At 31.4% G+C, this 23978-nt stretch overlaps 1 protein-coding gene across 1 annotated transcript in view; it reads right to left on the minus strand.

Annotated features, from left to right (window-relative positions):
• The window catches only part of LOC129226678 (reelin-like), a 182227-nt gene that overhangs the window by 137539 nt on the left and 20710 nt on the right, over positions 1-23978 (minus strand). The window contains exons 12-23 of the mRNA XM_054861308.1: positions 22424-22552; positions 19380-19489; positions 19235-19298; positions 16548-16662; positions 14701-14819; positions 13644-13805; positions 11040-11279; positions 8244-8379; positions 6623-6792; positions 4968-5105; positions 2865-3051; positions 1641-1849 (exon numbers count right to left, since the gene is read on the minus strand). Coding sequence (XP_054717283.1) covers positions 1641-1849; positions 2865-3051; positions 4968-5105; positions 6623-6792; positions 8244-8379; positions 11040-11279; positions 13644-13805; positions 14701-14819; positions 16548-16662; positions 19235-19298; positions 19380-19489; positions 22424-22552 — 1779 coding nt within the window. The remainder of the gene's footprint in view (positions 1-1640; positions 1850-2864; positions 3052-4967; positions 5106-6622; positions 6793-8243; positions 8380-11039; positions 11280-13643; positions 13806-14700; positions 14820-16547; positions 16663-19234; positions 19299-19379; positions 19490-22423; positions 22553-23978) is intronic.

Consider the following 23978-nt stretch of genomic DNA (forward strand, 5'->3'; position numbering starts at 1 on the left):
ATTTCAACTGATCTCAGAGGACCCTGTTATTTGTTTTTTCTAACTGATGAAAACTGGGTGCTTGAAATTGCTCTTAATAAAGTATTAAACATATACTAGTTCAAGAAAAATGCTAAATACTTGATAGATTCAAAGCACATGAAAGTTTAGCAGAAACCACATTGAGAGTAATACGTTCAAGTATAGCTTTTGCTCCAGCTAATATTCAAAAAAATTTTAAATATAATCACTAAAGAAATGTGTAATTCATTTCTATAAAACAGAGTGTACATATGAGTGTGTATGTTCCTTATACATATCTATACACAGTTTACATTGAACCTTCACCAAATTTAACACAGAGGTACTGGGTGCACTGAGTACTACGTGACTCACAGTTCTAAAAATTAAAAATGTTACAAAGAGCTTGAATTTTAGTTTGTTGATTTCTGTATAAAGAAACGGTTTTTAGAAATTTTTTGGTTATACTCAACTAAACTTCTGAAACATTGAGTGAGGTGACAACACACATTAGTTATTGTAACATTCATATTACTTTCAACAGTGGTGTACCTAGCATGGGTGACAACCGGGGCTATTATTTGTGCTGTTACCCCTCCCTCTATTACAAACTCAAAAAAATAAAAAAAAAGGTTTTAATCTTCTATGTAAACATAGAAACATAAAATTCACACAATTTTCAGAAACAACTACATTTATATTTAAACGAAATTTTAAGTGAGCTAATCTATGAAAGAAAAATAAAACTATGAAAGCTTTTTGTATAACTCGCCAGCTGTCCAGAGGTCAAAAAAGTAAGGGGGTGTGTATGAAATTGATGACCACTTAATTATTTCAAACGTATCTGAAATACAGGAAAAGATAAAGGGGTTCTGTTTTTTGGGATAAGAGAAGTCACAGAATTGACAATATGATCTTAATCCTGAGTATAGTATCCATTCTAGATATTGGGTAAAAAAGAGTGGACTAGGTGTTTTTCTACCAAAAAAATTTTAAATTTTGAAGTCTTAAAAATGCATTTCAGCTTCATATTTTTCAAAAACTTGCAATTCCACTTTGGGTTTCACCCGCAAAAGTAGTGGCATCACTACGAAGGGAGGGGGGGGGGGAGGCCTCCCCGGGTGTCACCCGCCCATGGGTTGACATCCGGGGAGATCTCCCCCCTCCCTTTGTAGTGATGCCACTACTTTCGATGGATTATTCAGAAGAATGATATTTTAGTTCAAATAAAGATATATTTATTGAAAATGAATGAATTAAAATATATACATCAACTGTTATTTAACAATTCCAAATATTCTTACTAAAATGCTTTCAAAAAATTCACCCTGAATTACACATAAAAATAAACAGAACAAACATTCTCATTTTTCCATTGGAGGAAGGTATTTCTTTTTCTATAAACTTATTTTTTTTAATTTACTAATACCAATTGTACACACAAAACAATACTTTTTAAGTATCCCTTCATTGATTGCTTTAAAATTCTAGAAAAAAAAAACAATTTATTGCATATTGATGTGCTATTATCCCCTATACAAAAAGAAAAGAAAAATTCTATGTTTTTTTATTTGAATTTTTTAAATGGTTTTTACACCAGCATACAAATTGCTTTGAAGTAAATTAAACAAAATTATTACCTTGAGGATCTATAATTTTCAGGATCCAATTCTTTTAATAAACTCCATGATATTCCAGCATCATTGGAAAATTGAACTAATACACCTTCATTCTTCTGTGAAGCATTATTACATGTAGAAGGATCACCACCTCCAATACGAATGAAGAACTGAATAAAATCTGTATCCTTTGTATCAATATCCATAGTAACCAACTGTCGAATACCATCCTGAAATGATTTTTGATCAATCAATCTAATTAAACATTTGTCTATGAAAAAAAGTAACTTTGCATTTAAGAATTCTTGCTTTACCCTAATACTATTATCCTCTTTAAAAAGTTGTATACTAGAAGCTTAAACTGTAGACTATATACCTATACTTGTTCATTACACAGGCCCTTGGGTCTCACATTGGTTGAGTTAAGCACAAAATTTCAAAATGTATCCATATTTTTTACACTTACTAGTTTTTCTTTTACTTGCACTACTTTGCAACTTTTTAAAGAAGCCAGAGGAGCAGGAGGGGTCTTTTGCATATAAGTGATAACTCCGACCATTATAATTATATTCATACCTGACCAATATTTAAAACACTACTAAAAAAATGATTTAACTTTTAACTGCTGAGTATTTTAAGAAGTAAACTATGTACATATTTTTTATCAACCCAGAGTAGTTACTAATGTAAGTATTGAAGGCTGATATTTTTTATTCTGAGATGTAAAATATAAAAATACACTGATGCAAACAAATGAATAAATACTGCTTTAAAACATTTACAAAAAATATCATAAATCAGCTTTGAGATTGTAAGCATTTTTTAAAGTTTTGTTTTAAAAGAATCATTAATTGCTTAAGTACAAGTTTTATAAAAAAAATCAACCCCCTAGAGGATTATTTTAATTTGTTTTATCCCTAAAGGCAGATGCCAAAAAACAGGATAATCACCAGCATCTTTACTGCAAAAATTCTTTACAGAAATCAGTTACTACACAAGGTTTTGGCTGTTTTTCCTGTAATGTGCTCTGGTACTTTGAAGATGCTTACCATGTATTACTTTTTGATGAGTTCTGAAAGTAAACCAATCCTTGAGAGAGAGCAAAGAAAATCTCTGGATAAATATGTGCACATGTGATACAAGAATTAGGCCATGCAATATATGCCATCTCACCCATAAGCTAAATGTCAATTTTACACCTGTATCTCATTTCGAAGCATTTTCTGCAACAAGATGACCATTTACCTGATGAAAATAGATGGCATTTCCTGAAGCAATAAGTCCACATCCTTCACTAGGTGAAGCAACTGTCCCACCACTGACATCAAAATTCTCTTTTGCTAATTCTTCTGGAGACTCGAATCTCTTCATCACTGTATTTTTCAGTTTATCTTGAGGCACACAGCTTTTGCCATAGAAGCCAGGATCACAGCTAAGTATTAAACAAGAAATAACAGTATCACAATACTGATGTGAGTAGTTGAGGCACTGACATTGTTAAACCAAATTAAAAGCAAGTAAACAAAATCATATTACTAACAATATTAACCAACAAGAATACCGCTTGTAACTGCATTAAAAGAAAACAATGATAACGATTTTGTGAAAGCTATCATTTATGTAATTTAAACTTCGAAATTCCGGTAAGTTTATAATGATAACCAGATTCACAGCATTATATAGACTAATTTGCCAAAATAAAGTACGTAATTTGACACTTTATGTAAATAAAATGTCTTTTAAATATTTTTGCTTTATGAATAGTTTTAAATGATATACAGTGGAGCCCTATCATTTGTCCACCTCCCTACTCTTTCAACTAGTTATTCATACAACTTATTCAAGTTAAATTCAATTTGTCATTTGTATGCTTGCTCCACGATTTGAACAGCCACTTTAATATTCGCCGAGTCATGCTGTTGCATCAACTCAGTCTTGTCACTCTTCATATCTGTATGCTACATATCATCCAGACAAGCTTGTGAAACTTGATGCTATTTTATTGTGATTTTTATTAAAATACTGTAGCCATGTAGCCATAGGTCCAAAAAAAAAAAAAATGATGCAAGTAAGCCAAAAAAGAAAACAGAGAGAATGAAAAGTGAATTGAAAAAAAAAAAAAAAACTTGTTGTGAAAGTTGAAAGTGGAACTCATGTATCTGACCTAGCAACTCAGTTTGGAACAGCGAAATTAATACATATCTTTGATATTAAAAAATAAAGACATAATGAATGCAGCTAATGAAGCAAAAGGAATAAACGTTGTTGTTGTGAACAGGTCCCCATTAATTAAACTTTTCTTAGTTTGTTTGAACCAAAACAACTTGCGGCTGACAGTACTTCTGAAACAATAATTTGAAAAAGCAAAGAACTTGCATATGACCTTAAGTGAAATAGCCCTCAAAACAGTGAGCAAAGTGATGAATTTAAAGCAAGTAGGTGGTGGTTTAATTGATTTAAGCAGTGAAGTAGCATTGACAGTGTTGATAGGCATAGGCAAGCTGCTAATGAGACAAAAGATGCAGCTGAAAAGTTTGTTGGGGAACTTAAAAGCATTGTAGAGAACGACAGATATATTGTTCACCAAGTTTTTGACTGTGACGAAACTGGCCTCTTTTGGGAGATGCTATAAGAGGACTTACATCACCAAAGAAGAAAAATCATTGCCATGGCACAAGTCCATGAAATACAGGCTTACTCTTATTGTGTGCTAATGCTGATGGGGACCTCAAAATCATGGGGACCTCAAAATCAAACTTTTGCAAGTCATTTCAGGCACAGTACTGCATATTTATTGTTTTTCATAGGTTTAAATAATCAATAGTGTGTGGTCTAGAATGAATTAATGCAATTCACATTATGTAATAGTGAAAAAGTGATTCGCCATTTGAACTGTCTTCTGGAACAAATTGCATATAAATAGCGAGGTTCCACAGCAATGCTATGTAAAACTAAAAATTGCATTTCAAAATAGTAACTAACATTTACATTAAACAAATCAATTTGTGCTCAATACCTTTTTTGGAAAATGAAAAAAGCAGATTTATAAGAACAAATTTCAGATATTACAGTTATTAACTGAATTTAATTCTATTGCGTCTAATGCAATTTTAAAATGTTTACAACTTCAACCAACATTAAGAAAGTAACTATTAGGTAAGCAGTCATTTAACATTACTACGTATTAGTAAATGTAAAGAATAGTTTTAAATGAAAGCTAATTATACACATTTTGCTTTTTCAGGCACTATAGCCTGGCTCAAGGCATAATAAGTTTTAATGGTTTTAATAATTTTAGTTTAAATATTGAAGTATTGTTGAAACAAATTAGAAAATATCTTCACTTACACACAAGATCCATCTGTACAACGTCCATGGCCACTGCACATGTCTTTGCACTGTGGACCTATATACAAATTGTCCAATGCCCAATTATCACTAGTATCATATTCATGCTGAATGAAGCGGAAACGGGTAGAGCTAGACCTAAATAAAACATATATTCTTGACAAAATGAAAACTTTTATTTAATTATTTCTACTATTCTGAAAACTAAAAAATGACTTTCCAAGTATTAAATTAAACAAAAATGCATAAAGCTAAACTTATATTTTGAAAATATTAATAAATATGTCTTTTGTCAATGTCCTTGACATATGTCCATGAATCTTTCATCAATTTCTATTGAATGAAAAAGACATTCCAATAGTTCTCATCTTGATCTTAATAGATTGGACAATATCAAGCAAGTTAGCGTTCACGGTTCAAATATTTTCAATTCAGGAAGGAATAATTGTAGTAATCAAATAAACATATTGTTACAAATTCTGTAAATATTAGTTAATTTTGTGATTAATTTGTCGTAATCTAGCTAAATTTGGCGTTTATTAAATTATATGTCATCTAAAATTATTGTAGTAACGTAACCTGCAAATAGTTTCCTGTAATGAATATACAGCCCCTATATATTGGATTGAAGTATACGGTCCCCCTATTTTTCATTGATAAGATTCGTGAATGAATAAAAAGAAGATATAGAAATGCATAGAACTTAGTAGGATTTTCCAGAGATTTCTTCGCTCGGTATAAAGCGCCGGGCATCTTGTGAATGAGTGAGTTTTGATTAAGAATTTGTACTGAGAGTGTATTAGCTCTGTTTATTGCGCGGCATTTCGCTGTGTTGTTTTTCATATTTGGAAGTAAATACGTGTGTAACCGTTGAGTTTACAGTGTTGTGTGATATTTGCTTAATTGCTGATGATTAATTTAGCAGTTGTTGACGATCTTTCCTGTACATAGTGTAAATAAATTTTCTGTGTTTTTAATCAAGAACTGTGTCGTCCTTTCAAGAAAGTTGGAAGTCGCACCGGATCCGTTACAATATTAAAATATCAAAGGAAGTGCTTTAAAAAATGATTTACAGACCAATACAACTCAAAAATTATTGCAAAATGTTAGTTAATGTATTTTCCATTAATATAAGACAGAAATAACTTGTTTAAGACTTTAGTTAACCCTTCTTTCAGATTTTTCAATCATTACCTATTTTTTATAATTATGAAAAAAATAATATGCTACACTCATAAGTTTTATAGATTTCTTTTCACAAAACCAATAAGATTTCATCTAAAATTTTCATGATTGTAAAGCTCAGCTTATTACTTCTCTCTACTCAATTCTTAACACTTGTCTTGCACAGTCTTTACAGAAAAGCGTATATTCTACAACAACAAGTATAAAAGGCAAATGAAAATCTCTAAACTTTAAGTAATTCAAATGGCTAAATTGTGGATCATTTTCAGAGTAATATATTGATTAAGAAACTATTTAATCTTTATTCTTACGAAAAAAAAGAGTATTGTGCTTCCACAAGAACAATAAATTTCAACTATGATTATCAGCAGTATAGCATAAGATTGAGATACTTTCGAAAAAGCAATAAAACATAATGAAATGAAAAATCACTAAATGTAATTCCTAAAGTATATTTGTAGAAAATTTACCAAGTAGCAGGCAGTAGACTGACAGTAATTCTTTTCCATTTGATGAATTCTGTGGCATCATATACTGTACCCTTTGTAAAAACACCATTGCAAGTACCATTAGAAGGTAGGCATGGTTTGTACACAGGCAACCAATTCATACCATGATTGGTAGAAAATTCTAATCGTACCTAAAGATAGAATATTTCATGAAATTAAATAGAAAAAAATAATTTTTCAAAAGAGTAATATTAATCTTCAACATAACAACAGCACAATTATAAGAAATCAATAAAAATTTAACTTTTTCCCTCTTATGATAATTGTAACCCACTTTATCATAATTGTTTCAACAAAAAAATAATAATAACAAGTATGAGATATAGTAGAATGAAAATTTATGTTTGTACAATGATGAGTTTTCAAAAACTTGGTTTGAATTGGAACAAACTGAAATTTGTAGCTAGTTTTTAGGAACCTTTGCATGAAAAAAAAAGTATGAATGAACAAATTAAAACATTTTTGCGCTAACAAGTAACAAAAAATGATAATGATTTTGCACCAAAATTTAAGTTATTGAGTAAAGAAAATTTATTTTAATAGTCTTTCTAAACTAAATATATTTTAAACCTTATAACATCTGATTGCCTCAGCTTTTACTCTAAACTATCAGTTAATAAAGAATTAAGTTTTATCAAATTTAATTCAAATTAAATTTTGTGTTTCATGCTAACATTTTGAGTTTCAAGTAGCATATCAAAGTAACAGAAGGATTTCAGGTTTCACAATTAAAACTTCTCGGTCATAGTCTTGTATAGCCAGTGAGTTTCCTAGGATCTGCATGGAATAAATTACTCAGAAATTTTACAGTTGCAAAATTTAAAAAAATAAACAAATTGACATTCCAATTCATCTTTTGAAAATAAAATGGGAAAGACTATGTGCTCTGAAATTATGCGGTGAAACATATTTGATATAGCCACAGGTTTCAATACTATTTTATTCCAAGTTTCATTTTCCTGATTTGAAATTTTTCACAATGGAAAGAAGAAACTTCTTAATTCCATTAGCTAGCACACACACACACACACACAAAAAAAAAAAAAAAAAAAAAAGAAAGAAAGAAAGAAAGAAAACATGTTAGCAGCAAAAAAGAGTTTACTATTTATAACAAGAAAATATTTGTCTTCATACAATCAAACTATATTCATACGCAAGACTTTGAATCTAGGTATGTGTAAAAATAAGTTTTAAGTTGAAATCAACTTTTTATAATATTCATAAATTCATATATACATATGCTTCAAGTTGTAAATAACGATAGGAATTCTTAATTTCAAAAAGTACTATGTAGCAAAAATATAAAAACAAAAATTTCAAACAGCATTATATACATGCTTTAGTCACAAAAATACTTAGTTAAATTTACTCAGATCACATCCAGGAGGCAGTATTTCCTCCATAAAAACAGCGAAAGATGAGTACACAATATGTAACATTTATTTCTTCGAAAACGAGTTGTGAAACATAATATACTTCTCTAAAAATAAATGCTTTAAAATAAATCGAAAATAAATATTTTGCTGTATTATTCTGAAGCATAAGATTCAGCCACAAGAGGAGAAGTAAATTAAAAACATACTTGATTGTTCTTGTCTGATGCAAAAGGGGATCCACAGCCCATAAGTAAATCAAATTGAACCATATAAGATGGCCCAACAGTAATGGATTTTGTTTCTAAAGACCGTGTCTGTCCATTATAAACCTCTTCATCAAATCTGAAAAGGTAAGTAACAAATTTCAAGCGTGATACTATATAAAAGTACCTTTTCATCACAAAAAAACAAGAAATAAACAAAATAATTATTTTTTAATGAAGACAAAAAAGAAAAAAATAAGGCATTAACTTCAGAATTTAATGACAGATGAGAAGTATAATGAAACAGTTATTATATGCATCACCACTGAATTTTATAAAACGGGAAAGGACTTTCCCTGATACAAAAAAGAATAACGGGTTCTCCGTAAATGTCATACTTTGAGGGAGGTTCTTGAAATTGCGAGATTGTGACAGGGGGAAGAAGGGGGTAAAAAGAAGTGTGACCACATATAGAAAAAAGTATAAAGTATCTGCGCACACAGCTCAAAACTATCTGCAAGTACTTTAAAAAATATACAGTGGGAAGGTAAAATTTTCAGTAATGCAATGCTTTTTGTGTTTTTAATCATGTATTCATAAAAGCAAGAAATTAAATTCATTAATTTATCAACAGATTTTCAAGATAACCATTGTTTAATATTAATATTAATTTAAAATTTTTGAGCAAGTACATATTTGCAGCAAATGTATTCGCACACGGCATGCGTGTGTGTGTCTACATTATCTAGCTATGAGTGTGACATCATACATTTTTTTGATAACAATATGCTTATGAAAAAGTGTGACGTGAAATGAGGAGGGGATAAGGTGAAGTGTGACACAGGTAGGAGGGGATAGACAAAAAAGTGTAGACAAATAAGTAGACAAAAAGTGACATTTATGGACAGTCATAAGATGTGAATTTAAAAGGTTCTTCATTCTGTCCTCTGCTTAAACCTTAATCACTTTTTTCTAAATTCGCTTCTATGCTAATACTAGTTTTCACAAAAAGTGGGCCAGGCCAAGATATAGACTATATTGCCGTGTGCAAGTAAAAGGCAGTAACAGCAAATTTTCCATTTTTCTTTTTTTTTTTCATTTTTGTTATCTATTGTACATTACCTTTATTGTACAAGCTCGCTTATTAGGCTTCGCTGAAAAAACGCGAAAACAAACGTCTAATTCCAACATTTTCCTATTGTCAGTATTTGTTGGCCCTTATTCTTATAGCTTAGTTGGAACCCTGAGTTCCAAGAACTAAAAGCAGGTTTTTAAAAGCAAGCCAACAGAAAAAAAGTCCTTGCGGCGATCTACCCGAGAGAATTGAATACAGACTCATATCTTTAACAAACAAATGACAATTAATTTAACAAAGTACAAGCGTAAATATGAAATAACATGTGTAAATAGAATAAACTTACATTTCAAAACATTTGACAAAAAATTCCCCCTTTTAAAGTTAAAAAAAAACAGTTCAAAATGTCGTAAAAGTTCTAAACCAGTCCAATGCATAAGTATTTGCCAAACCACAGGAAAAGTCCTAGTAGAAAACCTAAATTTCATACCACAGGTTAATCCACACAACAGGCTGGCACTAAAACACGAAGGTCACATCCGCTTGTCGGAAAAAGTGAACAGTTGAAGAAAAATGCATTCCCATCAGAGACAGCACACGTGCTTGCTTCTCATAGTTAGACAACTCCTTATATGATATTCCAGGTACCATTCCATCTGCTGAAGAATCCGTTCATGCAGACATCCAGTTCGGCCAGACATCCGGATCCGATTAGTACATCGAAGCCTCGAATGCACCTATGGCCACTTCCACATTCTCCAGTCCCGACTTCCAAATGTTCCTGATATGTCTAATTCAAGCACTTTAACATTTTAACTAACTCTTAAAAACTTGACCTCCGAAATACTTAAAATAAAGGTTTAGATCCCCTGCTCATGCAGCAGGGCAACAAACTATTTCCTTACATTTCTTAAATTTATAAATCCACTTCTTAAATGTGGAAAAAGAAATAAGAGCACGAAGCTCCCTGGTGCAATCTCAGCACCCAAAACAACCAACAAACTGCAGCTGCGGTACAAATGAAAAGAGAGAGAACTAGAGAAAAACCAGACCTTTTATAGTCACAGTTAAAACCTACTTAACTCCATGACACACAGCTTAATTTGCATGATCTTAAAAACACTTACGCTGTGACGTCATACCGCTTCCGCCGGTAAACACGTGAGTTACAGTTGGTTCTCTAGACACAGAGAGGTAAACTTTCGCGAACGTCTGTTTAGGAGAGTGGGATAATTTACCAAGTTAGATACAAAATAAGTTCTATAATTTAAAAATACTTCCTAGCTTTCTAGGAATTTCTGCAAGAACTAAAATGGAAGCATTTTTCTAACAGTATTGAATCTGATACACATTTCTTCAAATATCTCGAAAATGCATTTCTGCAGATACTGCCGTTTACCTGCACACAGCAGTAATACAGTAGAATGCAAAGTTCCCCCCGGTCTGGTCCAAGGTTTAAATCCCAGACAAGACATAAGTGTCATTGATCATAATAGCCAGACATATTTTTAACACTTCTAAAAGCATATTTCAGGCATTTAAAGTCAGAAATATGCCTCAAAAACTTAGTAAAGCATTATTTCTATCTTTGCATTTTTATATAAAAATCAGTATTATGGAAAATATAAGAAAAAAAATTGATATCAAAATTTTAAAAACATTAGATTTGAACATTTTGTTATTTTTTTAAATGCAAAAAGTCAAAAACAGTAAAGAAATCTTACATAACTGCAGGTCCCTCAGACTTGCAATACTTCTTTACCACACCAGAGCTGTAACGTATAGATGTGTTCATAGCATTAATGTCACCAAAATCAAGGCTAATAACATTCAGCAAGGAAGAAGAGAGACTTATGTCATCAACTGCCCAAACATCCTCTGATTTCCCAGAGTGGTATGGCTGCCAAAATTTGAACATACACCATTCTCTTTTGGACTCCTTAGTTAAAGGCAGTGATACAATCCTAAAATGGGGGGAAGAAAAAAATGAAAATCAAGTTCTAAGAAATCTTATCAAGTTGCTTGTGCTGCAAGCAATTTTTTTTCACTTTTTTTTTTTTTTTTTTTGTAGGTTGGTTGGGGGAAGTGGGTCACCCCCTAAAACTGAAATATGGATACGAATTTTATATTTTTTTGCACTAATCATGTCATATGTCATCACATTGATTGGTTTTGCATATATTTGGTTTTGTAAAATTATTTTCTAAATATTTTTTTGCGAGTTCAATAAACATTTTTCAAAAAAGTGTTCCCAGGCTAGTTTTTATATTTTTTTTTATGATCATTAAAATTTTATGTATAGCTTAACTTAAAATGAATACTGCAGCAAGAGTTTTAGCATAAAATATTGTTAGTAAGGGTTTAAGAGGATGGGTACCACTTACCCCAAAAACTTTTGCTATAAGGGGTAAGTGGGTCTCTCCATAATCGAGGACTTAATCAAAAGCAACTGTGATGAAATATTTGTATAAAAAAATACAAGACAACTATGATGGCTTAATAAGAATTGATAGCCGAGCTGCCAAAACTGGTATAGCTGGTGATTATGAATTTGTGAAACTTACATCAAAGAAAGCCATAAAGTATTATGCAGGTCTAATGTTAGAAGTTGATGATACAAATTAAAAAAAAAAAAAAAAAAACTGCCGAGTTTGCAAGAATGAATAGAAATAGTGACTTTGCTATGGCTAGGTGCAGATGATCTTGGGATTATTACTAAGGATAAAGTGATAATAGTTGTTACTCAGCCAACTTTAAATTGACACAGATTTCACAGACCTAATTACTTTGCTTTTTGTTAAAAAATGTTTTGTCACCCAGTTTTAAAAACAGTAAATATCATAAAAGGATGCATTTACGAAAACATAATTCATACTAAAAATGTATCTACATTATCACCCCCCCCCCCCGCTTAACCCTTTTTCAAATATGCTTGACTTAAGTTTAAATAAAGGGGAGGGAGTAACCCACCTACCCGATATGGAGTAAGGTTGACACCCATTTAATTTTTTTAAAAACATAACCGTTAAGAATAATGAAAACATTATTTAAGAAAACAATGACGAACTTTTTTTAATTAATAATGTCCAAGATAAAATAAAACAATAAGTTTAATTTTTTTTTCAAAACTTTTGAAAAGGTTTCAAAAACGAACTGTTCTTAAACAGGGTCCAACTTACTCCAACCAACCCTATATGAATGGATAAATGAAAAAGAAGACAAAGTTTCCATTCAACATTTCTTGATTATCTATATCAATATGTATTTAGCAGTACAAATATGTAGGTATTTTTCACTTATAATCAAATACTTTGATTCAAAAATAAGAGCTTAATAATGTAATTTAGTTCAGCATTTTTATTAGGTAAACCATCAGCCAAATTTATATGGCTTAAAATACTTTAATTGTTTGAAAATATATATACATATATAAAGTTATATTTAAAAAAATTGAAAGCTTAAATTTGGGCAAAAATATTTATAGTTAGACATATATAATTCTACTACTGTATAACTTTAAAATCACTTAAAAATCTTACTGAAATTTCTTTTTCTGGTACCAATTATTAAATCTACTGCAAACAAAAATATTTGCAAGTAAAGCCTACTATGTTACTACCTGAATTCATAGTAGCAAAATTGAGTGGTTTTAATGTTAGGAATTCAGTTGAAGCAGGACCTAATTGTTCTGTTGACCCTAAACTGTCTAGGACGTTAGGATGAAGTTCTAAAAAAAAAAAAATCAAGTTTTCCTCATATAAATATCTTGAAAAAGTTTAAAATCATGTTAATTTTATTTTCAATTTAAAATTTTCAAAACTTTTAAAAACTTTTGTTTAAAAAAACCGAGCTATTATAAAGACTAATGCACAGTGGTGGATTTACCATGTCACAAATGCTGCAACCGCGAGGGGACCAACAACATAAGGGCCCTGAAAGGGGTCAAAACTGTACAAGAAAAATGCTTTTTTGATTAAAGGCCCACAAAAATGCATTGTGATGGGCCACCAAATGTGTAAATCCATTACTATTAATGTGTAGCAGTCTATGCAGTATACATTACCTTTTTTCAAAGTTCAGTTTTTTTGGAAACTGGTAACAAATAGGTTTGTCATTTTGTCTTTATACAATACAAAAAACCAATAAATTTTTCAAAGTTTGAAGTTCATAAAAAAAACATTCTCATCTCTTTTTTTAAAAAAATAAGATATGATTATCATTCCTAAGTAAGAACTTTAAGTATCCCAATTACTGCAAAAAATCAAAATGTGTATAGAATGGTTATATTTAAATGAATGTTTAACTTAATACTCATAAGAGCTATTTACTTAGGTTCTTTGTACTTGGAACTTTCAAACACTTCCAAAAGGTTCCATGTAAGACCACCATTGCAAGAAAAATGAACATACACCAGCTCTGATGGATGATTAGGAGAAAGACAAGGACTTTTTTTGGATGAACTACCAATTCTTAAAGTGAACTGAAGAAATCTGAAATGTATATTAAGAACATTAAAATCTATGAGTCGTCATCATCAAACATATTTCCAACACAGAATACATACACTTTACCTCATTTAAAAATACTTGAGAAACATCATACGAGAATAAAGAGAGATAAAATTGAAAGACACAAACAATTGTTGTACAATTTAAAAATATGCAAACACAAGGTTGCCAACCATGGAGAAACAATTTGACGAGCATCTGTGGTGATTTTGAGGAGCAGTTGGAAATATTGCGGAGTAGCTCGGTATTTTGTATAAAAATCAAAAGAAAGAAATTAAACCTCTTATCCAAAATTGTTTTTGAGTTTTTATAGTCATTTTAAGTACTAGAATAAAAATAATTATTTTTAAATTAATAACACTTCAACCACTTTAACTCTATAACTTTAAACACTATGTCATGGCTTTGAGTTTAAGAGTTTAATTTTCATATTTACCTGCCTAATAAAATAGCAAAGTATAATAAAAACAAATTAATTTTTTTAATCTTTGGTAAGTCTGGTCAGAATAAAGACCAAAGGGGAAATGCAGAGCAAAATAACTTCTTTGCGGAGATGTGGAGCAACTCCGCAAAATGCGGAGCAGTTGGCAGCCCTGCAACCATCTTAAACAGCTGATTCACATGGAATAAGAATCAAAAGCATATGATGAAAGTGTGTACGATGAAAGTTATGTATGAAAATTACTATAGCATTAAACAAACAAATGTGACTTAATTTTTAAGACAACAAAAGCAAATATGAGTGCAACATCGCTATTTATTTTTTAATACAAATTATAAAATATTCTAGTTATGATTTCACCTTAAAATCGAAAGTGTTTTTACATATAATTAAGAAATATCTTCCACATTAAAAATGAGGAAATTGCACTAGTACCTGACATTAGTTGTATTGACCTCTTTAGTGACCAACTGTCTTGGTCCACGTAAATGGAAAACAACAGCTTTTCCACTTCCAAGTGATCCACACTGATATCCTAATTCAGCTCCAAGAACCTAAAGCAATTATATTACATTGTTTTTATAGAGAAGAAACTCATTTGGATAAAGTATTTCAAATGTCAATATTAATTCAGAACAGAATCTAAAAACTAAGTTGATCTCATGGGAAACCCAATTCAAAAATCAATTTTTATGTAGTGAACTTTCTTATTTTTGCCAGAACAAGAAAATTTCTGCGGGAAGAGGTCCCATTAAATCCAGCTAATCAAAGAACTTTGCGAACCATTTTAGGTGAAAATTAAACATAAAATCTTTCATTAAATTCTGCAGAAACTTTTACAGCACTCAAATGTGCATTTATCAGAAATTTTTTACCTGTAAATCTCCGATCACGCTTTGTTAACTTTGCCGGTTGACCTTTTCTTACCTTGTTTTCAATCCAATTCCTTTCTTAAAAGCATTTTATCAAGCACTTCACTATAGAATGGTATAAACTAACTAATTTAGAGACATTTCAAACCGATTTACCGCTAATGTGAGGGGGAAAAAACTAATTTTGAATGGCGATTGTTGTTTTTTTACAAATACCAGCCATTTAAAAATAAGTAGAATATTAGGAAAAGAATAAACAAAAAGTTAAAGCCAAATAATTTTAAAGTGTCAATACAATGCTATAATAATAAAAAAGGCATGTGATAATTTTAATCAAGGGCGCCCATATAGGGGGCAAGGGGGGCTTGATCCCCCCCCCTTTTGAAATTAGAACTTCCTTGCTTTTAGTACTTTTTTCTTTGCAAAAATGTAAAAACATTTCTTCTCCAGCCATTAATGAATAAGTTATTAAAAACGTCAAATTTTACATGACTCTACTCGGCCCTGAAATCGGTTTCCACGTGGAAAATATCCAGCTAAACCACGAGGAAAATATTTGAGCCCCCGCTTTCAACTTTGCATATGGGTGCCCATGATTTTAATCGTGAATTTATTCGAAAATACTTCAGTGTACGATGACTTTCGTGGCGTATTATTTCTGTCTCTTCGTTTTTTGACAAAATTCAAAAATAAAATCAGGCAGTATTTTGAAGAAAAAAAAAAAAAAAAAAACTACTGGGTTTTATTTAGAATGGCACAAGAATGAAGTGAAAAAAAAATTGGGCTTCATATTCAAATTCAGTTTTGCTTTATTTTGGCTTCAATACAAAATTTCAAGGTGTACGAACACTTTTGGGAGCCACTGTATATCTCAAGCAGATGACCTGGTAGCAGAAACAGTGTGCCGCTATGATGCCTGTTGCAGATTATAAAAGAGGTCTGCAGACTATTTCTAAATAGGAAGGATATGCATTTTCGTATTTCACACAAACCTGTCAAATTTAAAATAGAAAGCTCAGTTCAGAATGAAACAGAAAGAAAAAGAACAAACAAAAATGCGACTAAATCTATGCAGGAGCTCACAGTGGCTCAAAGAGTTTCATAAGCAGGAAGCACTTTCTACGGCAGCTGCTTGCATTTTTGTTTTCTATTTTGTTTTGAAGTTATTTAGCCTATCTTTCACTTGTAATTTTTTTAATGTAGCATTTTATCTTCGTGCATTTCTTGTTGATGATTCAAAATAAGTGTTAAGACTAATAAAATGTTGGTTTACCATACACTCTATTTTTGGGTGTTTGAACTGCTGAAAAACACATGACACCCAAAAATATTGCTTTGTAATAGATGTTGTCAGCTCACCCTATGCCATTAAAATTTAGGTATAAGAATATATTAGGAACAAAATACTACCTTTAGGATGTTGGGTGACTCATTGATTTTTGGTGATTGAAACATTTCAGACAAGTAGGATGATATGCTTATGGCAGCAATTTCACACTTTTGGCCAGAGTAGCCCATATCACATCTAAATCATGAAGCAAAAAATGTAAATGATTCAAAAAACAGCTGTTATCATACTGAAAATATATAAATTGTATTTCACAAAATGTCTATGTAATGTTCAATTAGTTTCTTAAGCAGAAACAGAATATATATATATATATATATATATACACACACACACGTATATTTCATAATTGCTTTCAAACTTGTCGATGAGTATTATTTTTTACATATGTCATAAATAAATAAAGAGCAAAATACTGTCATTGAAAAACAATAGTCTAAGGAAATACAACAACAAAAAAATCTTTGTACGAATTCATAACATTTTACTGAATTCAAATTTCTTAGAATTAGATACATTATTGAAATGATGCAACTACATCCAATGAAAAAATTCCAAATATTAAAAATGGCTATATGACTATAAAGCAGCTGCAAAATAAAACTCAATATAATAAAAGCAGAACTTAGGAACTTCTATAATTTAAAAAAGAAATTAAAGCCATGTGAAGGTTATGCATTTGGTTAGGGCACAGAGGTCACTTAATGAGACTTGGGGTACGATCCTAGGTTCGATGCCCGGGTCCGTAAAAGACCAACCGAGCATAAGTGGGACATGGGTTCGTCAAATCTGAGGACTCAAAAGTTCTGTGATAGCTTGCTTAGTAGTTACCATGCGTACAGAAGAATGAAGAAAATGTCCCTCCCTTTTCGGCTTTTGTGGTGGTGGGGAGGACTGGTGGTCTCATCGCTCAATGATTAATCTAGTTAGCTATACTGTGTTGGAGGTCATGATGATTACCAATAAGGTGTTCTCAATAATTATTCATCACTCTGGTAATATTAACATGGAGCTATTGTAACCTGTGTAGAACCTGCTTACAAACCGCATTGTTTTTTTACTGGTAAAATGTGGATCTGCTTGGCTACTAAATTTTGCTTTTCACATGTGAACAGAGAAATTTGAAATCGGCTATTTTATGAAGAGGAGTGGGGATATGCTGCTCATAAAAGAAACTCCTGAGGCTTTTGTGGAATTGTTTTTTGTAATAATGAAAAGAGAAAGTGTCTCCACATTCGAAAAAAAAAAAAAAAACTTTGTCAATGTTAAAACTGAACTCCTTTATTATGAACATAAGAGAAAAATCCATCAGCTATTTATGAAAAAGACCTGTTTTTTAATCACTTCTTGATATAATGAAAAACAATGAGGCTGGTGCGTCCCCAGAAATATAAATATGCATTAAATGCTACATTATAAGCATACAGTAGTTTGTTTTTAATCTTAATTATACATATGAATGTAACTTCAATAATTCAGGAAGATTCTTTGCTGAAGATCTGCAATGCAACTCTGACTATGCAACATTTGATGCTTCCATTTTTTTTTCTTACAATGTGAAAAGTTTTTTAGATATGGAGTTCATAGAAGTGAGTCCTATGCTAAGTTTTATATCGAAAAATACGTGGGAAAATTGTAAAACAAACTCCTAGAGAAAAGTATTGGTTTGGATGATTTTTTTTTTTAAATATTTTAAAGGGGAACACTTCTATAGGTCTCCCAGCTTGCACCAAATGCTCATGCTTTTGACTCTCTCTAATCCTTCAGAAGAATGTTAATGGTTAACATATTGCTCCTTTCCCCTCAAAATAAATGGCTAATAATGGCTATGAAACTGTTAAAAACTGAAAAATATTGAAGGTGGCATTTTCAAAGAGTTGAATGTGACACAGCCCCCCCCCCCCCCACACACACACACATTTGGGTTCAAAAAGTCATTTTTCATAAAATCAGCAAGAATGGTGGCAGAAACATTTTTGAAGGCCTTTTTTGGCCAAGCAATGCTGCAGTTGGAAAGAAATCTTTGAGGGCACACATCTTTTTTTTGAGAAAATGCCATAGTTGACAAATTTCTGTTTGACCAAAAAGTTTATAGCTTAGATTACTTGTAAAACTTTAAACTTGAAAGTAAACCTTATTTTTTAAAACAGTTGTTTCAAACAAATTTACACCAAATTTGTATTATTTTTACAACAATAAACCTAATATTTCAAGGTATAGTTCTACCCCCCCCCCCCCCTTCCCCCCTGCAACAGCACTGCAAAAAAAAATAAATAAATAAATAAATAAATAAAAAGCTGCAAGAAAAAGGTTGCCTTTACAAGGTTTCATATTGCACAGTTAATCGCATTTCAAACTGTTCAGGATTTCGTCATTTTTTGCGTGCTATGAGTTATTCTGTGTGCTATACCAAACCCTGTACATCAATGTAGTCTTAACATTAAGAAATATGTATTTAAAATTTTGTAAAGAAACTTCACTGACAAAAAAACTGCATTTTCTCGCCTTAATTTCAAGTGTTAATGTGTTCGCAAAATTTTAACTGCATTTATTTCAAATAAAATTGAAAAAGAACATGCTGAAATGAATACGAAAACTAAGCTTTGTGTTGATAAGCCAAATTTTATCAAGTCAACACAGTTCCTCACATGTAACATTCATAAAATCCAACATAGAATGATAATCGTACACATTTTGCACAGTTAAAAACATTTTCATTTAGTTAGAATATTCATATTATCAAACCTACTCGCAACCAGACTTAGAGCATTTTCCATGACCACTGCATCCATTTGGACACATTCCAATATAAACTGTAAATAAACAGAAATGAATTAGAGCTTAAACTCATTTTTCAGCAAATAATTAAAGTTTGATCAAATTAAAAGTTTTACCATCATCTATTGCCCAGTTAGAGGCAGAATATTTCCCTCGTTGCCTAATACGAAATCGAACTCCATCAACTAAAGCTGGATAGGGTAAAGGATATGAAACTTTATTCCACCTAAAATAAATTTATGAACAGCAAAAATTAATTTGAAGTTGTTCAAAATTTGCAATTACTTAAAATAATTTTTTTTAGCATAAACTAAAAATCAACACAACATTCATTCATAGTGAAGCGTTTGAAATAATTTACAAGCATATGTTAATGATCAAGCCATAGAATACCAAAAGTTAGAAGCCTTTTTCATACTTAAGTATATTAAGTTAAGTCTAAGTTAATTAATATTTGAGTAATTCACTTAAAGATACTTTTCATAGTTTATGCATAAATTATTCTTAAAACTTCTATTTCCATGCTTGCACATGGAAAATTTACTCAAATTTTTTTTTAATTTATTTTTTTTTAAATTTATTTAGAGAAGTAGTTATATGTTGACTTTTTTCAATACAAAATACAGAGCCTTCATACTGCTAAATGCTACACAATCCTTGGTAAAATATTTTTTGAGATGATTTGTGAGTCATGTACAAGGCGATTATAATTAAGTCCCACTTTCAAAATGCTGTTAAAAAACCCAGTGGTCACAGGATGACTTCAAATTTGAACTGAATATACTACAAAAAGGGGAAAATGGTATGGAATCTTCAAAAAAGTTTAGAAATTTATGAGTCTTTTAATGAAGCATTGCACTCTGCTTGAAAAGTTCTTTTAGCAGAACAGCCAACTGTGCATTAGCAGCTTTAAAGAAATTCAGGTCATCGAAGAGTAAGAAAACGAGCTGATGTGCGCATCACATGACTTCCTTTTACTACACCAATTTAATGTTATTTCCCCATTATTACAATTTTAACGTGGTTTAATAGTTAACTCTGAATATCACCAACAGTGGTCGATTGAAACCAGATTTAAAGAAAAAAAATCGCTAAATTTGTCGCCAACTTCGCAACAAAACGTGGCGACCAAAAGACTGGCGATATATCGTCAAGTGTCCGCCAAATTATCACACCAGTTGAGTTTGCATTGAAATTAACAATGATTTCCCCCCAAAAAGGTGCAAAAGACTCCCTTTAGGAAACCCGAATGAACCAAAAGGGGAGGTGCACAACTAGATCTCACTAGGAGCCTACGTACCAAATTTCAACTTTCTAGGACTTGCAACTCTTGAGTTATGCGGCATAGATACATACATACATATGTACATACAGACGTCACGAAAAAACTCATTGTAATTAAATCGGGAAACGTCAAAATGGATATTTGGGGCATCTATACGTTCTTAGGTATATATGCACGTGTGGTCGGGTTGAAAAAAAAACTCAACATTCATTCAGGGGTAAGCAAAATTGAAATTAAGGTTGATTTTTGAGTGAAAATTTTTTCGAGAATACACTTCCTTTCTTGTAAAAGGAAGTAAAAAACTGTGGGTTGGTGTTAGCCAAGGATCTGGAGAAAATGATTAAGAAGTCAAAAAGACAGGCTCTTTTGAAATGAGATCTGGAGGACGGAAGAAATCAATGCTGTGACTTCAGTAGAAGATGTGGCCACAGCATTGCAGGAAGGACATTTTTTGGATTTCATACCCCCCCCCCCCCTTTAAATATGTTCAGTTCACATTTGAAGTCCTTCTGACCCGTGGTTCTTTTTATGCAGCACTTTAAAATTTAGATTTTAATTATTATCACCATGTAGATAAAAGAGAAAAATGCATGTCAGACAAGGAACTTTCTAATCAAAGATCCAAGGTAAAGAATTGGTGGAAAATTGAGGTGACCCATGTTCTTACAGGACCTTGAGTGGTTAATTTTTGGTGGCCCTAATTGTAAACAAGGCCAATAAAATTACAACTGATTATATTAATTATTGATAAAATGTATGTTAAACAATTTAATCATATGTATTATTACATGTGTATACGTTCAGGATGTGAAAAATTGGAATATGATGAAAAAATCAAATAATTTTTCTAGGTTAAATCACAGAATATGAGACTTCAACATTTGATAATTAACAGATGGGATACAAAAAATAAAAAAGAAATACACTAAACAATTAATATTTAATTCTGAATTTAAAAAAAATCTTCAATGATTTTGGCACATAGTTCAAATTACTTGCGTAAAAGCTTACTGAAGGGCCCATATACATTTACCCTTATCCCACAGCCTACTTGACTCCTGTAAAAGAGACAAACTAGGTATCATTCCAACTACGTCATGTGCGCATATTTATTGGAATGGATGTCTGGCTAGATCCCTTGCTCTACCGTCCAAAATTCCGACTGGAATTGAAAACATTTTAAAAAACAGGACTTAAACAATATCCCCTGCATTAATTCCCCTTCCTCCCTCCCAGAATTTGCCACTGTTTCATGCTTATTATGGGTCTTGCACTCAATCAAATCGTGAACCATCAAGCTTGCTCTTTTGAAAACACATTTGTAAATAATTTTGTTCAGCAATTAAAATTATTATTTCTCAACAAATGAGATATTTTTTCTTTAGATTGAAACCTTAGCATTCAAAACCTACAATTTGTTTCCTCATTGCTATATTAATAGAGAAAAATATAAACTAATTCAAAAAGCAAGTTACAAGAGGTTGACTTTGGATGTCCTGCACGTGATCCATGCAATTAAATTAAAATTTAAATAACAAAATTAATTAGTAAAAATATAACTGTGTCAGGGGTATTTTTGCATCCAATCTAACGATTAAAAAATCAGCCTACTCCTGTTTAGTTAAAATATTAAGATCTATAACAAAATGTTGGTTAAATTATAGTCTGATTGTCCCGCACATGATGGTGGAAGGTGGATCTCAGAATGGCCCATAAGTGAAGAAAAATTAGTTGTCACAGGAACTATTTTTCATAATAATGAGTAAACAGGGGGAGGGGGGGGGTTCATCTTGGTAGTCACCTAGATTTTCTGACTATGGAGCTGTCCCTGGTCAAAAATGCATTAAAAGTAGTTCATGTGAAAATCTTACACACCCTTTCATGTCATGTGAAGAGAGACGTGAACTGAGAGAAGAGTGACTACCATTACAAAGAGGAAGAAGACACATTTCATGCAATGAATGCCAGTTGTGGCCTGATGTTGTACTAAATTCAACTCCAATCCTAAAAAAAAAGAAAACTGTCATTAAAAATGTTTATAATTTATTAAAAAAAGACAAAACATATAACAAATGAACCTTTTAGTTCAACTGTATCCATGAAATCCTTTAACTGAACAAGCAACTTTAAGCGTAATTCAGACATTGTCTGCATATCATGTTTGCCACACTAAGCAGACAGACGTACCTTTTCCAAAGAGGGAGAAGCATTCATATATTGCGGACACACCTAAAGCACATGACAGTCCTCTCACCCAATAGAGAGAGTGTGCTCATCTTGTGGAGACCAATGAAATGCGACTCCCAACTGGATGGACCTCAAATATATACCTTCTCATGACAGTCCTCTCACCCAATAGAGAGAGTGTGCTCATCTTGTGGAGACCAATGAAATGTGAATCCCAACTGGATGGACCTCAAATATATACCTTCTCATGACATTAACCGGTTCAAAACAATATGGCTTGCTGTCATGTGAACAAATTCGAAAAAAAATGGTTTTAGGGAGAAAAAATTGTTGCTAATGTGATGTGCAGACGGTATGTGAATGTTGCTTTAGAAAAAAAAACACACCAGGAAAAAAAACTTCATTATGATGTTGGTTTCAAATGAACTTAATCATCAAAGCAAAAATCTTTGATTCTAAAACTATCTCATGATATGCTACAAAAATAAGTTGATTGATGCATTAAACTTTTTTGGACCTCGAAAAAGAGTGAATGGGCGATTCTCAAAATAATGTCCTGTGCGTAACACTAAGTTTTTTTTTTAAATTCAAGAAACTATTAATTAAGTATGGGATTAACTGTTATGGTTTGATAGTATATTAAAGCATGTATTATTCGCCAACAGCATTATTTTTTGAAGGCTTTGGTTAGCTGGACTTCACGTTACATATGGGACTTTTTTTCGAGAATCGCACGAATGACGATAATTGCAGGAAAAAAATGCTGAAATAAATCAAAGCATCATTTCTTAAGAAAAGCTTGGTTTCAGAAATGGTATTCCTTAATTCAACAGGAACTAAAGTGCATTTACGAAAACTAATTACAAGCATTTTATAAAAGTTGGTTATGTTTCATTAGTATTATCTCAATACTAGATCAAAAAATTTCATTGATTTGTAAAAAAATTCTTTTTGAAAAGTGGATTAAATATTTTCACTATGAAATTAAAAGAGCTATTTTTGAGTCTAATTGCAGTATTTTGTGCCTTAATCTAATCTTAGAGCTGTGTAATTTCAATCATATTTAATGAAATATTGTTTCAAAATACTTAATAAGAATGAACAAATGGTTTGGGTAAAACACATTTCTATGGCTGAATGTGCAATTTTTTAACTTTTTTTCATGTCATTGCTTCAATAATAAGAGCAATAATTAAAAAATAAGATTTAAACAATATGGCAAAACTATGACAGAAAAGGTTTT

This window comes from Uloborus diversus, chromosome 7 (genome assembly GCF_026930045.1).
Source record: "Uloborus diversus isolate 005 chromosome 7, Udiv.v.3.1, whole genome shotgun sequence".
In the NCBI taxonomy this organism is placed as follows: Eukaryota; Metazoa; Arthropoda; class Arachnida; order Araneae; family Uloboridae; genus Uloborus; species Uloborus diversus.